A 14,979-nucleotide genomic window follows, 5' to 3' on the forward strand; every position below is an offset into this window, starting at 1 on the left:
CCTCTCATGGCATATCGCGCATACGCACCGTTGTGCGGCGTGGGAGGTGTGTGTGCGTAAGTGAAGGCAAACAAACATAAAAGCAAACAATAAATGGAAAAAATAAACCGTACACCGCTTTTTTTTATGAAAATAAATGATTATTTAATATTTATTTTCATGTTGTTGCTTGAGGAAGGCAAAAGGTGGACTGTGGCCAGCGGCTGCATCATTTTTCATGCCACTTCAAGTGAGTCTAAGTGCCTCGCCGGGCCAGGCCATTAATGCCAACTGATTGGTCAGCAGAGAACTAACCATTGGAGCCAAGGCAGCGCCAGACAAAATACCCCCACACACACACACATGTATTTATTATTTTGCCAACGTTCCTGATTATTTACGCCTGATAGGACCCTGTTCTGGAGGGTGTAAAAATGATTGAATGTGCCTGGCAGTGAAATCGGAATTGGATGGGTCTGCATGGGCTTTGTTGTCTGTGCTTAGTTTTAGTTCTGAATGGATGTGTGTTTGGGCTTGGGCTTACTGGGAGCTCGAGTGATTTATTGATTTAAATGGGAACTTTAGGGCATGGTCAGAAAATAAGCAACACTAGCTGGCACAATAGAAAGCATTAAGCTCGTGAGGCAATCGTTTCACGGCTCAATAAAAATATTTAATTATTTATCTTTTAATTAAAATCTATTTATTCATTTTTCTAAGCAAATAGCTTGAATTTGCTGTCACATTAGCTAAAAAATATTTGCCGAGACTGTATAAAATCCCTATTGTTTTTACCTAGATCCTGTGAGCCAAAAATAAATCAGTGAACCGTAGAGACAATCAAAACTCGCACACACACGCACAAAGTGCTCCTCAATCACTCAGGAAAAGCTAAAAAAAAACCTTAGCAGTTTTTTTCACTTCCACATCGATGCGAAAGTGAAAAGGGCTGACCATTCGAGGGAGGGAAATTCCGCCCGAAAGAAGGATTCAAGTGGTCGGTCGGCTTGACGGCACGTTTAATGAATTGGAAGGTAATAAGCAAAGCATTACGGCTATTTCTTCATCAGGCTAACATTCTCATCCCTCGCCTTTGATTATTGATTTTTATTGAATGCGAATTTTTTGCCAGCTGACCCATTCCCCCAGCTGTCTTATTGGATTTGTGTGCAAGTGGAGCAGTGGGCGGGGGCGTCTGCCAAAGTTAATAAGATTTGCCTTTTTGTTTTCTCCAGCTTAGCTCTTCGCCTGCTCCCCTGCGGGGCCAGCGGTCAGGCGAATTAATTAAAGCACATAAAAAATGGTCGGGTGCTAGGAATGCAATAAAGTCAACCAGGTTTCGGCAGGGGAAATGGCAAAGTGCGGCAACAACTATGGTCGGGCAACTATGCATAGCTATGAAGCACCCGAGCACGCATCATTTAAGCGCTAAATTATAGCATACTTTTATGCGGCAGGTTATAATTCACTGTACGTGCGAAATGCAGTTGCAGCCAAAAACTGACAGTGGTTCTGGTGGCGGTGGTGTTGGTGTTGGTGTTGGTCCTGGTGTTGGTGCCACTGTGGAAAATTATCATTTTAATTGCGCATTTCCCAACGCCACATAAAAACAGCTACGGCGAAACGGTGAAAAAATAGTCGGCAAACCAAAAGCGCCAAAGTCAAAGCCCAAGTAAATAAATTATGCTGCAGACTTGTGCAATAACTAAAATTAACAAAAACAACAGCATTTTATTGCACGTCTCGCCGTTTTATTTGCATTAATTTGCTCCTGCAAAACAAATAGCACAAAAGCACTGACAGAAAAAATTGCACTCACATCTGGAGGTAAAAAAAAAATAGAAATAGTATAGGAAATGCGCACCGCCCCCGTCTGTCCGCCGTTAAATGTGCACAAATTAAAAAGCCAACGCCGCGAAATGAAAACATGATAAAGTCGGGAGCGCATCCCCAAACAAAGTTGCCATCGAAATTTGGTCACGTGCCACCTCGCTGCGAAAAAACGCCCAAAACGCGACTGTGTGGAGTTATTTACGTGCCGCGCACATTTTTTGGCGCTTAATTCATGCTCTTTCAGGGCAGCGGGCACAAGCGGCAGGACGAGGCAGGGGGGCGGAGTGGCAGGACTCGGAGTGAACAAACAAACAGCCAAAAGGAGGCACAAACAAAATGGAACTTCTTGCGCGCATAGAGAGACAACGTCAGGACATCGCTGGCATTTTGACTGCCCCGCCGCTGCTGCTTTTTTGGTCGGACGGACCTCCTCCAATAGCTGCGCCACCACTCGCTGTTTGTTGTCTCAGCGTTTGTTTGCACAGCCACTGCGAAACTGCAGCACACTTCGAGGCGCTGGCGCAACGCGGCGTATACTTAATTTGCGGTTGGCGCTGGTCACAGCACGTAGTCGCTAAGTATGCTACGCCTAATGACCAGCAGCGGCGAGTGGCGCCAGGACATCGTCTCCGCTGGCGGGATGTGCGAATGCTCTGACTGCAGTCACTGTGTTTCGCCAAATAACAAATTTGATGAAAACAGAACATGGTATAGCATTTTAAACAAATCGTATAATTTTTGGAATTTTCATTGAAGCAGATGAATATTTATAAATTGTGATTTTAGTTTAAGGAAGTTTCTTAGTTGAATTTTATATCAATATCTACCTGTAACTTTTAAAAAGTTAACTGAAGACATATTTAATCTTAATAGAACTACTAAGCTGTGAAGTGCAATGATATCCTTTTGGTAAAACCAAACTTATTTCAAATTATTTACTTAATTTTTTTATTATTTTTGTGCTAAAGCAATAAATTGATTATTTAGATTTCCGCTTAGAAAAAAAGGGCATCCAAGAGCTTCAATGCCCGGGGAATGCCAAAATAGAAATGCCCCAACTATAAAGCCCCGCCAAGGCTGAAGGAACAAAGTGCCGACCTTTTTGGCAGAGTCGCCCGGCGACATAAATAATACGAGAGAAGTCGTGATGGCTGAAATAGGAGCGGCAAAAGGCCGCGCGGAAACGGGCAGATAGGGGCTCTTTCTCTTTTTTATGGACGGTAAATGACCCGACCAACGAGTTTCTTGCATTTAATATACCAGGACCAGTAATGTTTTATCTAATTTTTGTAATGCTGCGCGTGCTGAAGTGAGAAATATGGCCGGCGAACGTGGTCAACTGGGTGGGAGGGTTAGTGGGCTTGTGGAGCTGTGGAGATCCTCGGGTCCTGAGGCAGCTATCAATTTCTATTAGGCCCGCTCGCTTGCAGGCCAAGTCCAGGATGTGGCTGGGATACTGGTGTCACTTTAAAACTGCAACCCGGCCAAATTGAAAGCAACTGCCGAGCAGGAACCGAACTGGAACCGAAACAGGGGCAAAATAAAAGGGGACAAGCTGGACGGGACTGGCAAAAACTGGACTGGAAAAACAGAAATGCGGAGCAGCAACGGCAGCAAAAATTGCTCTTAATTGGCGGCAGCCATTAAATGCAATTTATCAAACAGACGACAGAGACAGCCACACAAAGCGCACAACATGCAGCACGGGCCGTCCATGTGTGGCGGCTAGATAGAGAGGGCAACATGCCGTCGAGAGAGAGACGGGGCGATAGTAAAGTAGAGCGGAGCGACAACAGTTGACAATTAATTTGACACAATTGCAGAGCAGAGGACGAGGCAGGACAACGCACCTGGCCAAAAGGATAGCAACTGCACCGCCTTGCCGTGCTGCCTTCATAGTTGACATTGTGTAAATGTCGCCGACATTGTCCTCGCCTTCCGTTTGCGTGTGTGTGAGTACTAGTGTGCATCTGTGTGTGTTTGTGTAATGAGGCTGCATGCCGCCAGTGCAATAAAGTGGCAGTTCCCTCTAATAGCCACATACTTGTGTGGCAGGTCGCACGAGTCAGTCCTCCAGCATGCATAATCGTAAAAAACTTGACTACACAACTACTCACCCCATTCACTTGGTCAAAAGGGACTGGAAAAAGCATCACGTAACCAAAATAGCTGGCAAAATGTTTTGGGATTTATTTCAGACTCGGTTTCTTTCTGGGATAAAAGCTAAGCCCGGCTATGAATGCTCTTCAAGGACTTCCCAGGACACAGTTTCCCAATTAATGCCAGCGTGCATTATTATTAAGTGCCAAATTGATCCATTCAGGCTGCCAAGGAGCTATCTCAGCAATTCTGGTTAATAACATGGAACACGTAAAATTCAGTGAAGCCAGCAAAATGTGGTAGGATGTCAATTAATTTCTCGACAACAAGAAGCTTCGCATCGAATAAGTATCTAGATTCGCACAATAATTCTCTGAGGCCGTTCAGGAGCGATTAAAAGGCTTTTAGTTGCCAATAGCAGTAATGAGGGGGTGTGCAGAGCACACAGTACTCGCCCGTTCAGTTGCCACCGATCCTGCCTCCGATGACTCCACTGCCTCCGATGCTTGTGCCCCTGCTGTTTGCTGGCTGGCCGCAAAAGCCGCCACCGCATACCAGGCAAAGTGCAGTCGTGCCACGCCCCCTGCCCAGAACCCCATCCCGCTGGTGCCGAGGACCACTGCCTGTGAACTCGGCGCTTGCATTAAGTGGCGGTTGGCAAAGTTGTCGACGTTGTGGAACTTAAACAATGCACGATGCAAGCGACTGCTAGCAGGAGTCGCCTCTTTGGTCTCACCAGGTGCAAGTTGCACCACTGCACCACTGCGCCACCCAACCACTCGCACGGAGTGGGGCTAGGAATGCCATAAGCTGCTCAGGATTCGTGCTGAGGGTGCGGGCAGGGGGTGCTCCTGGTCATGGAGAAGGCGGATTGCCAGCTGTTCTTATGCCTTAAGGACATTAACCTAATCAACGCTCTGTGCAAGGCTCACTCTCTCATGCGCACACACACACTCACGCACATGTGCACATGTGTTGCATAACGAGGGGCGTTCTGTTGACAGTGGCGGAAAATGTGGGAAAACGGAGGGAAAGCCGAGGAAAATGCAAGCGAACCAAGTCGACTTAAGCTGTGCTGAGGGTATTGACTGCCCCGTCGAGTTATTGTTTAATGTTTGGCCCGTGATTCCTAGCTGGTTGCGAGGTTGTAAGCCAAGTCGAAAGGAAATTCTTACAGAGAGAAAAAAACACATTACCTTTAGTAATAAATTATCAATTGGTAAAACAATTAGCTACTTTCTTAGGCATTTCATAAGTTGATAGCAATAATAGTGTTAAAAGTTAAAACTAAATATCCCACTTTAAAGCAACCTTTTAGTTGTTTCCAGTGCTTAAGTCTGGAGAAAAAGTAAACACTCGGAATGCAAATAGGCATTTGCAATGAGAGCAGGACTTAATTAGAAACGGACTGGGGACAATGCATCCAACGTCAATAGACCAACTTATGATTCTACAAAGTAAGCCCCATTTTGCCTTTCAATTAGCCCTGCTGGCGCGATTGGCATTTACAGAAAAATAATATTATTAAAGACAACACAAACACGAGGATTGGAGTGCATTAAATTAATGTTGATATTGTGCAAAAAAACTCAACTGCCACAAAATGAAACTCAACTCGATGTCATTTGCATGTTTGCCTGGGCGAACGTGGAAAAAATCGACGGGGAAAAAGCGGAAAATCGATGAAATTTTTGCCAGTAAAATGTGACAGGCATCCACACTCGCCGATCTGCCAGTAATCGGACCGACATATATGCATATAGAACCCATGTACGAACGCGTAATTATGTCAGCGCTTGATTGTCCGTTCCGCCCTTAGGCGCGTAGCTCCATAGCTCCATGGCTCCATGGCTCCATCGCTCCATAGCTCCATCGTTTTGTCAGTCCATAAAAGTACATGGCTTTTTTTGCATATTGATAAGGCCGCACGTAATGCTCCATTGAACTGCCATAATTGTCATGTGTGCGAAGGCCTGGAAAGCGGAGCGATTTTTACACAAAATTATTTGCAATTATTGCGTAAAACAGCCTGATTTATGAGGGCAATCGAAAACCAATATTATCCCGCAAAATGTTTGAAAAACAATGCAATTAAGCGGCTGACATCGCCTCAAGGCAAGCAATTAATTTATGGGTGCATTTTTAAGTACGCTATTGGTTGCACAATTCCACCACAATTCGATCGAAATGGAAATTGTGTGGTGCGTAAATAAAGTATAAACTGTTTTGAAATTACTTTGAGCGCATAAAATGCAAGGAATATTAGTTTAATTTATCGTTATGCATAGCTTAAAAGTTATGGGAAAACAAAAAGTATGCTCTTTATGATCCGATAAAGTTAGCAAACTTGTTTTCGATGCCAAATTAAACAGCCGCGGGCGGCTAATGAGCAGAGTGTGGAAGGCACGTTTGATTGTTGTCAAGCACCGGCGTTTTATCAACTGTCAAACAACCCACTCCAAGTGCTCCAGACTTCGCCAGCCCCCCCATCCTGCCCAGAAATTTATGCGGTGCAGCGTATGCCACAGAAAAGCTGGAAGCTTGAGCATGCTCGAGTGTTTGCCAGAGTGTGAGTGTGTGTGTGTGTGTGGCAGCTTCATTAAATTTGCACGCACATCTAGTGGGCGGTTGGCGGTGGGCGTGGCGCGCCCGAAGACGAAGCCAGCCAACGTCAGTTCTGTGCAATTTCCGACGCAATCTTCATTTACAACTTAAGTTACAGCACAAACAACTACTGCTGCCATGCAAACAAACACACACACTCCTCGCCAAAAGTGTAGCCGACTTTTAAGCTGTTGTGAAAACATTTTAGCGCTCATATGTGTGTGCTCCTCTGCGGCTGTGTGAGTGTGTGTGTGTTTGTGAGGGAGTTACGACTAGTACATAACTAACCCCGCACAGAGCCGCCCTTAGTTATGCCTATGGGAGCCGGCCGGCCGAATAACAGGATATGCCAGGCAGAAATTTATTAGGCGCATTGCACACTTTTGTGCGTTCACTTGAAAAATGACAACTTTAATTTAGCTACAAACACAAAGCCAACAAGGCAGCCCAGTTAGAGATGAGTAACGCCCAGCAAACGAGAAAAGGGCTGGAGACAAAAGCGCCAGCCAGACAATGAGAAATGCATGGGAGTGGGGCGCAAAAAGGGGGGTCAGAAAAAAGGGGGCGAAGAAAGGGCTCACAGACAATTCCCGGGGCTAGATCTGCTTTTGTCAGCTAGCCACAGACATTGGCTCCGCATTTTCACACGAGGAGAAAAAATCATTTTTCCTACATTTTTTACAGAGGTGCCCGAAAGCATGCTGTAAAAAAACTCGCTCCTTGCCACGCAACTAAAGGAATGTAGCATACTTTCAGACACTTACTTTTCTGTAGCAGCAATAGCTGCAATGAATATATTAAGTGTATGTTTCGGATTGAATTGCATGGGCATTTGAGCTCTCAGTGTATCTGATAGCTGCCGGCTACAGTTGACTTTCGGATCGCAAAATGCAGGAACGGGAACACAGAATACTCTCGGCTTAAGGGAGTTTTCCACACCCGAGCTCCACCTTCAACTCCGTTGCTCGTCTCAGATGAATATTAATTACCATTTGAAAGCTTGTCATACACTTGTGTAAATTTATCAACAACAACAGGAGTGCCAGCCAGTAGAAAGACAACGACAATGGCAGGAGGCGGGGTCGGAAAAGCCGAACCTGGTTCTGAATCTGAATCTGAAGGAGACAATAAGCAGAGTTGTCAAAGAGCAACAAACTGGGGGCACAGAGCTAGGCATGAAAATAGCTTTGAAAGTGCAGGAGATTAGGCCAGGATTTGCATGCATAGAGAAAACATTTCGAAAGGATACTGGGGCCATCCCTCCTCATACTTTTCAATCAATGCTACTGGCCGCTTGTCCTGCGAAAATTCGTAAATAAATGCATGAGCCCAGAATGCATTCTACATGGGACAAGTCGATGTAATTGATACTCCCACTCGGCATAAGTTGTCCTTGAATCATTTTTCTCCGGCTGCCCTTTGGAACCCAGGAATTCCAGTGCACACAGGTACACAGTCACCAAATCCGGATAATTTTCATCTGCCTGTTGACACAAGGATATAGCTCACTAATTGTCATATTAAAACATGCTCCTTTTATGAGCTTTACATTGGTTATAGTGTAAAGAACCTTTCATACCAAAATAAAGATGAAAAATTACTCCAGAATAGGGATTTCCTAAAACGTTTACTTTTCCAAATTTGCAAACCAATATAATCCAATTTTTTCACTGTGTTTCTAACCCATCGATCTGCTTGCCTTTCAATTGCAGGTACCACCTACACACAACCACAAAATATCAATGCCAAGTCAGTGCAGAAGCCAAAGCCCTCCGAGCGTCGAGAAGTCATCAGCAGGAGCAGCTCCAGCAGTCACAGTTGGCCCAGCATATCAGCCGAGCCGGCCGACGAGGTAGTTGACCACCATGGCGGCGGTAAGCCGGCAAAATGCGCCAAAAACTGCCAAAAGGCCAAGGCCAAGTGGGCCAAGTGGCGGACGCAGCTGAAGCCACATCACCAAGCCCACCGCGCTGTGCAGCACAAGGAGGCCAGGCAACGGCAGCGCCGCGAGACGGAGGAGGATGAGCTGGACTCGGTTTTGCGGGCACCCAGCTCCACGAGCACCTCCACCGCGGTGGCCACCACAGTCCAGGCCACTAGTTCCAGCTCCTCGGCCACCAGGAGCTCGCTCATCAATGAAAGCAAGGCGAAGAGGCCGCGATCCACGCTCCATTTGGCGCCGGAGGATATGCAGCCGAAGCCCAAGGAGCCGGTGATCATCATCGACGATGTGGAGGAGTTCGATAGTGGCACCAGCACTAGTGACCTAATCGCGCGCAAAAGCCGCGAGGAGGCGGAGGAGGAGGAGGACGACGGTCCACTGGAGCCCAGAGTCCTGCCCCTGCGACCAGTGCCTCCGAATCCCTACGAGGCGGAGGAAATGTCCGTGGTCTACGCGGAGCAGCACTCCGAGATCAAGCTGATGTGCGAGGTGGATCTGGACATTGCCACCAGCATGTGGTACAAGAATGGCCAGGTGAGTTGGGCATCGGGACAGTTCTTGCGAAGAGTTTACCCCTCGTTTACAGCTTAAGCTCCTGCGAAGAGCCTCTCAGCTGTCAGAAGCTGCCAACTTGCGCTGACTTTAATTGCATTCTTAGCCTTCTGCATTCTTTTGCCCACTTCCCGTCTTTATTCTTTGTTTTTCCCTCCGTCTGTCTCACTGTCTATCTGTCTGTCTGTCTGGTTGGTTGGCTGGTTGGCTGTCTGGCTGGCTAGCTGGCTGGCTCCTCCTGGCTTTATTCCTATTCTGGCCGAGACGTCTCGAGTGGCAGGGCTTTTGCTCTGTGTCTGACTCTGGTCCTTTGTCGCTTAACTGCCGCATTATGCAAATAGGATAATCGTTATTATTTGATAGTTTCTGATGTCAAAAGCCCCGGCACAGAGCTCATCTTTCGAGTGCCGCATTTTTGCTCGATTGCCTCATTATGCAGCTACGAGGGCTTCTAATTACGACTTTTTACCATGCCAGAACGCCCACAACTTGGCTACAAATGATGCCTGTGTAATGGAATTTTCTCTGACAAATACAAAAAAACAAAAAAAAATCAAAACTGAAAACACGAGGTAAAAGTTAACCCGCCTGCAAAGCCGAAAGTTATTGAGTTGTAATTGCAAACGCAAACAGTTGCACAAACCTCTCGGCGTAATCCAATTATAACAGTTTCCCCGAGGGCTAAGAATGTTTTCCATACACTTTTTGCACAGCAATATTGGTAAGTATATAGTTTCTGAGTAGAACCTTAAATAGTTGTAACACAAGTGGTATCTTCAATAGTGCTGCGGGACGATCAGCAAATATAGAATTTAGGTTTCATTCTACCCTTTGTTCATTAATTTAAAGCTTACGTAGATACAAATGTAACCTTTGTTTGAAATAAACCCTAAAATCCTAAAGGCAAACGAGAATTCAACAAGGAACAGATCAACTCCGAGTTCCACAAATCGACAGCACTGATCCGCACGCCATGAACACTTGCAGGGCAAAGTTGGTAGGTGCAAATATGTGTGGGCCATAACCGAAGTACTCTCCTGGGCAGGTGTAAATACAACAAGCTGGCAGGCCAAGTTGTTGATGGGCAAATAATAGTTGCAACTAACACGGCAGCAACAGCAATGCCACTTTGTGCTCGTGTTGGAGCTGTTTGTTGTTGATGCTGCCGCTGGTGTTGCTGTTGTCTGTGGCAGTTGACTGGCTGCTATTGCCACTGCACTTGCCACATGCATCCTGCATCCTGCATCCTGCACCGTGCATGCTGCAACTAGCAACTCGACGCGTGTCTGGTGGCGAAGAGTTGCATACTTGTGGGCAAAACTGGCTAACATTGTTGGAGCCGCAAGCTGCGATTGTTTGCCTACTTGTTGTTATTTGCATTTGCATGCCATATTCCGTGGGAAGCCACTAAATTGCCTGTCAGCAGTTTGAACCCGGGATTCGCAGACGCGTCAGCGCTGTGATTGCATTTGCATTATAATTTTCCTTCTTTTTTTTTTTTTTTGGTGAGAAATGTGTCACATCCTTAGCTAGGGGCAAACGTACAGGGTATACATAACCGCGTTGTCTTCTCAGGCAATTTGTTGGCTTTATAGTGCCATATTTTTCACCCTGCGACAATTGCCAGACATAAACCTTAGCCCAGGCAACAGAGTCAACGGAAATAGGAGTTTTATGGCAGCAGCCGCCTTGTTGCACACTTTGTGGCGCTGGCAAGCTTATTTATGGCCCTGGTCTCACGTTTAAGGTCAACAACCCGCAAACCCGCCCGGCTGCCATGAATCCCAGCCAGGCTTGCACCGATAAGCCTCCATTAGTCAATTAGGGGCGAACTTAAGACGCAGCATTAATGGGCTAGTTGCTGGCTGCTCGGTTGCTCGGCTGCTCGGTTCCCCGGAGTCCTGATGCCTTGAAGTTGCAAGTGCAACTGAGAGCGTAAATCACATCAAGCCGGCAAATTAATCAGTCAGCCTCAGAAATCCCAAATGAAAATGAGCGACAATGCGGTGGCACTTAGTGGGAAAGTGGGTGCAGTGGAAAAGCCGGGAAAGCGGGGCTTAAGTTGCTAACACGCCGCCTGCTTTGTACCTTTGACAAGTTTATTAAGTTAGTTACAATGTCGACGCTGGTCGACGGCTGTTCCTGCCAACGCTGAGTGCTCCGATGGCAAATAAAATCAACGCCAATGCAGCAGGAGCAGCAGGATCTCGCAACCATCCCATCCAGTGTATCTCGCATCTCCGTCTGCCATCGCAGCACATTTCCCAGCGGTGCAATTGTATTAGTTGTGTTAAAACAAAAGCCAGCCATGTGTAAGCGCCGAAGAAGAAGAGAACGAGGACGCGGATGTGGATGGGGACGGGGATGGGGATGAGGATGTGGACGAGGACGAGGCTGGGGCATCCTGGAATGGGAGATAGAACAACAGTAACGAGCAGGCTGCGGCAATTACAACAGTGATGCGGCAACAATGTGTGAGAGTGTGTTGCAGGAAGGGAGTCATTACAGAAATCAGCACATCGTCACCTGAATGCCCTTTTCTTCTCGGAAAGTTCCTCTGCAACAAATGGGAACTTATCTTCAGTTAAATGTATGAATACGTCAAAGGGATTTCAAGAATAGAATAGATGATCATATAAGAAATTACTAACTAACAACTAACTAACTAAGAAAACAGCGTAGAGTTTTATATTATTGATACAGAAGAACTTACGGAAAATAAACTGAAGACTTACAACAGAACACTAAATTGAGAGCAAGAAGAAACCGATAATAAATGATACAGAATTACCTCAAAGCAGCATACAGAAGAAACCCCGCAGCAACGCGTTGCAAGTTGAATTGGAGCCAAGGCTTTAAGTTCCCTGGCCTGCAGAAATACATATATATATATCTCGTGATTATCCCCAGTAGCTCCATGTGCCCATTGACTTTCGTCTTTCGCTCCCACGCCGCACACTCCCCATTTCAGCTACCCCAACTCCAACTGCAAAACCCATTGCATTGCAACTGCGGCAATGACATGCGACAAGTGTTGCACTGACAGCTTGCAACATGAGCGACTTTTGTTGTACTTTCTAGAGCGTTGCACAATGCATTAGAGTCCCCGAGCGGGAATAACAGCTAAAGGAGTTCATCCCATCCAGGATGCCGGGATACGAGGATAGAGGACCTCTGCCTCCTCTGCTTGTGTGAGTGCCAAGGAATTTATTGTTGAAAATTATCAAGAGGCTAATATATTTGCCGAAAGCAATTTCAAGTTAGTGGCTGTGGGTCGGGCAAGGATCAGGACGGGAATGGGTTGCGAGAACAGCAGGATGGGGGCCAGATAGCGCGACAGTCAGTGAGCAATGTTGGCTGACAAGATTTTTGCAATTCCGAGCCAGTGATAGATATAAGTAGCCATTTCTTCCTGCTCCTTGGGATGCAGTTGCTCCCCTCGGAGGAAATAAGTGTCTGTTTGGAATGGTTGCAGCTGAAGGAAAGTCCCTTTCTGCAGCAGTAGCAGCATGAAGCTAATTGTCGACGAATCTCAATGAAGTGAGTACCCAAAAAAAAAGCGTCATTTATTATATTTTCCATTAAATGAGAGGATTGTGCATGTTACAGCTAAAATAATTGCGAAAAATGCACAATATAAATTTCCATGCATTATTCATGCAAAGGCGTTGCGAGGCAAAAAATTAAATGTAAAGCGGCGAATCGCCGAAAAGTTTGCCAACAATGCAATTAGAGAATTACAGAACCCTCAACTGTCCACCGATAACGTGGCCACAAATTATGCAAAGTTATGCGTGTGTGCGCCTTCAAAATATTCAGCAATTTATGCGAATCGACGCAGCTGACAACACACAGTCCGCCCGCTCCTGCGTCCTGGAAAAACAAAGGCGCCTGAATTCATAATTACCCAAAAACAGCACTGAAATCCCAGCCAGAGGATCGCCAGCGAGATGCCAGCGATGCCAACAATGGGAGGCCCGAAACAATCGAGCGTGTAATCCGGCCCAAACGCTCGTCGCTGTAAACAAGGATTTGCCACGCTCATTTAACGCTTTTGTCCGGCGGCCATGCTGCCAAACCAGAAAAATCCAACACGACCAGGTGCCAAAGGCCTGGTCAGCGGACACTGGACAGTGGACTCGGGACTATGGACGCCAGTTGGAGTGGAAGTGGATGCAGTGGATGCCAAAAAGCCTCGGATCGCCATCGACCTCATAAATTTCCAACTGAATGCCCCGCTGCACAGGCACGCAAAATCCAGTTTCCCCATTGCCATTCGCCAGTTGGCCAATGCCAGTTTGCCATTTTGCCAGTTGCCAGTCAAATGCGCCGTTGGTTAATAAATTTTCTGCAAATGGCCGTTGCGGCGACTGCGGCAAATGCGCGCCGGAAGTTGCCACACGCACACATCGATTCGCGCGGAGCGGGGGAAGTTGCCACATTTTTGGGAAGCGAAATTCATATACGCATAAATATTTGCACTGCATTTGAAAAATATACACACCAAAGGAATCGTAAGCTGTAACAAAAACGGGCAAAATGCACAAACGGAACCGGAAGTGCACCATACAAATATTCTGTTTACAGATTTTTTACGAATTTTGTATCCTATGAGCTTTTGGCACTTTTTTCCCGCTCCATTTTGCCTCTTTTTGTAATTTAATTTTGCTTAAAATTAAAAGTCAAAGTTGTCAGTATTTGTTATTGCTTTCCTTGCTTTAAAAAATTAAATAAACTCAAAGTTGTAAAATATAAACATTTTAAGGTTCTGACAAAAGATAACTCCATTAAATAAATACAAAAAATAGAAAGTTATATTCACCTTGCACTCCAAACTAAAATTTGAGTATTTATAATGCTGATTTGAGACCCATGAGTATACAGATACCCTGTAGAATTGGGAGTGTATAGCTTGCTGATTTAATGCTCCTCAGACAGTGCCCTTTTTTTCGAACCTCCTTAATCCGAGCCCAAAAGTTAATCTCTCCGCTGGCAAATGCAATTAAAATGGTGTTTCATTTATGGCCGCCCTCTGCTGACCGCGCTCCTTTTTGGCCCGACATTTAATTGGCACTTAAACGCATTAAGCGTGCGAAACATTTGCACATATATTTATTCATATATGCAGATATACATATTTTTCTGTTTTTGCATTCTTCATAATTTTTACCCACTGAAGCATTTGAATGCGCACATAAATTTCCGTTTGCATTAAGCCCGCCGGCAGACAAACGGACAGATAGACAGACAGCCAGGCAGCCAGTTGGCCAACAACTATTGGTAACAGTTTTTAAGCCGCCAGTTCATTGTTGCCACATTACCAGTGGATAACACATGGCTGGAGGTGGTGCTGGCTGGACCATCGTCCTCATTTAATTGTCATTACGAGTATTGTGTTTGTTTGAAGCGAAATGTAATAAAATTCCAGCGAAGCCCAAGTGTAAATAAATGGATATGAAAACATTAAATGCAATTGTTTCGGCCCGCCAAGTGGCGCGTTGAGGGGCGGATTGCATTAAATGGCTGAATTTACGGTCATTTAATGCGCTGCATTAAAAAGTTTCCAAAGGCGCTTTGCATAATTCCGCCAATGACATTAGTTTTAACGCCGCACAAACTTATCCTCCCATCGTCTCCGGCATTTTCCAGGTGGTCCACGCCATGGACCGCACCGCCCGCGTCACCGACTATCGCTTCATCAAGGAGGCTAATGGCGCCCTAACCATCACCAACGTCATGCTCGAGGACGACGGCAAGTGGCAGTGCGAGGCGGAGAACACGAGGCGCTACACGGAGAACGCCCGACCCGTCAAGCTGGTCGTCCTGGGTGAGTATCTACCTACTCCTGCATCCAGCTGCATCCGCTTACTTACTCTGGGGCAGTCACGACTTGGCCCAAACAGCTTAGACAAATATTGAGGGGGGTCGGTCGTTCCATTTGCCAAATTAGCCGGGGAAGAGGCCAAGTC

The 14,979-nt window shown here is 46.1% G+C and overlaps 1 protein-coding gene across 1 annotated transcript in view; it reads left to right on the plus strand.

The window, feature by feature from the left end:
* The window catches only part of LOC117136420 (irregular chiasm C-roughest protein), a 117,212-nt gene that overhangs the window by 74,064 nt on the left and 28,169 nt on the right, over positions 1–14,979 (plus strand). Inside the window, exons 3-4 of the mRNA XM_033297331.1 lie at positions 8,229–8,992; positions 14,660–14,837. Coding sequence (XP_033153222.1) covers positions 8,229–8,992; positions 14,660–14,837 — 942 coding nt within the window. The remainder of the gene's footprint in view (positions 1–8,228; positions 8,993–14,659; positions 14,838–14,979) is intronic.

This window comes from Drosophila mauritiana, chromosome 2R (genome assembly GCF_004382145.1).
Source record: "Drosophila mauritiana strain mau12 chromosome 2R, ASM438214v1, whole genome shotgun sequence".
Classification (NCBI taxonomy): domain Eukaryota; kingdom Metazoa; phylum Arthropoda; class Insecta; order Diptera; family Drosophilidae; genus Drosophila; species Drosophila mauritiana.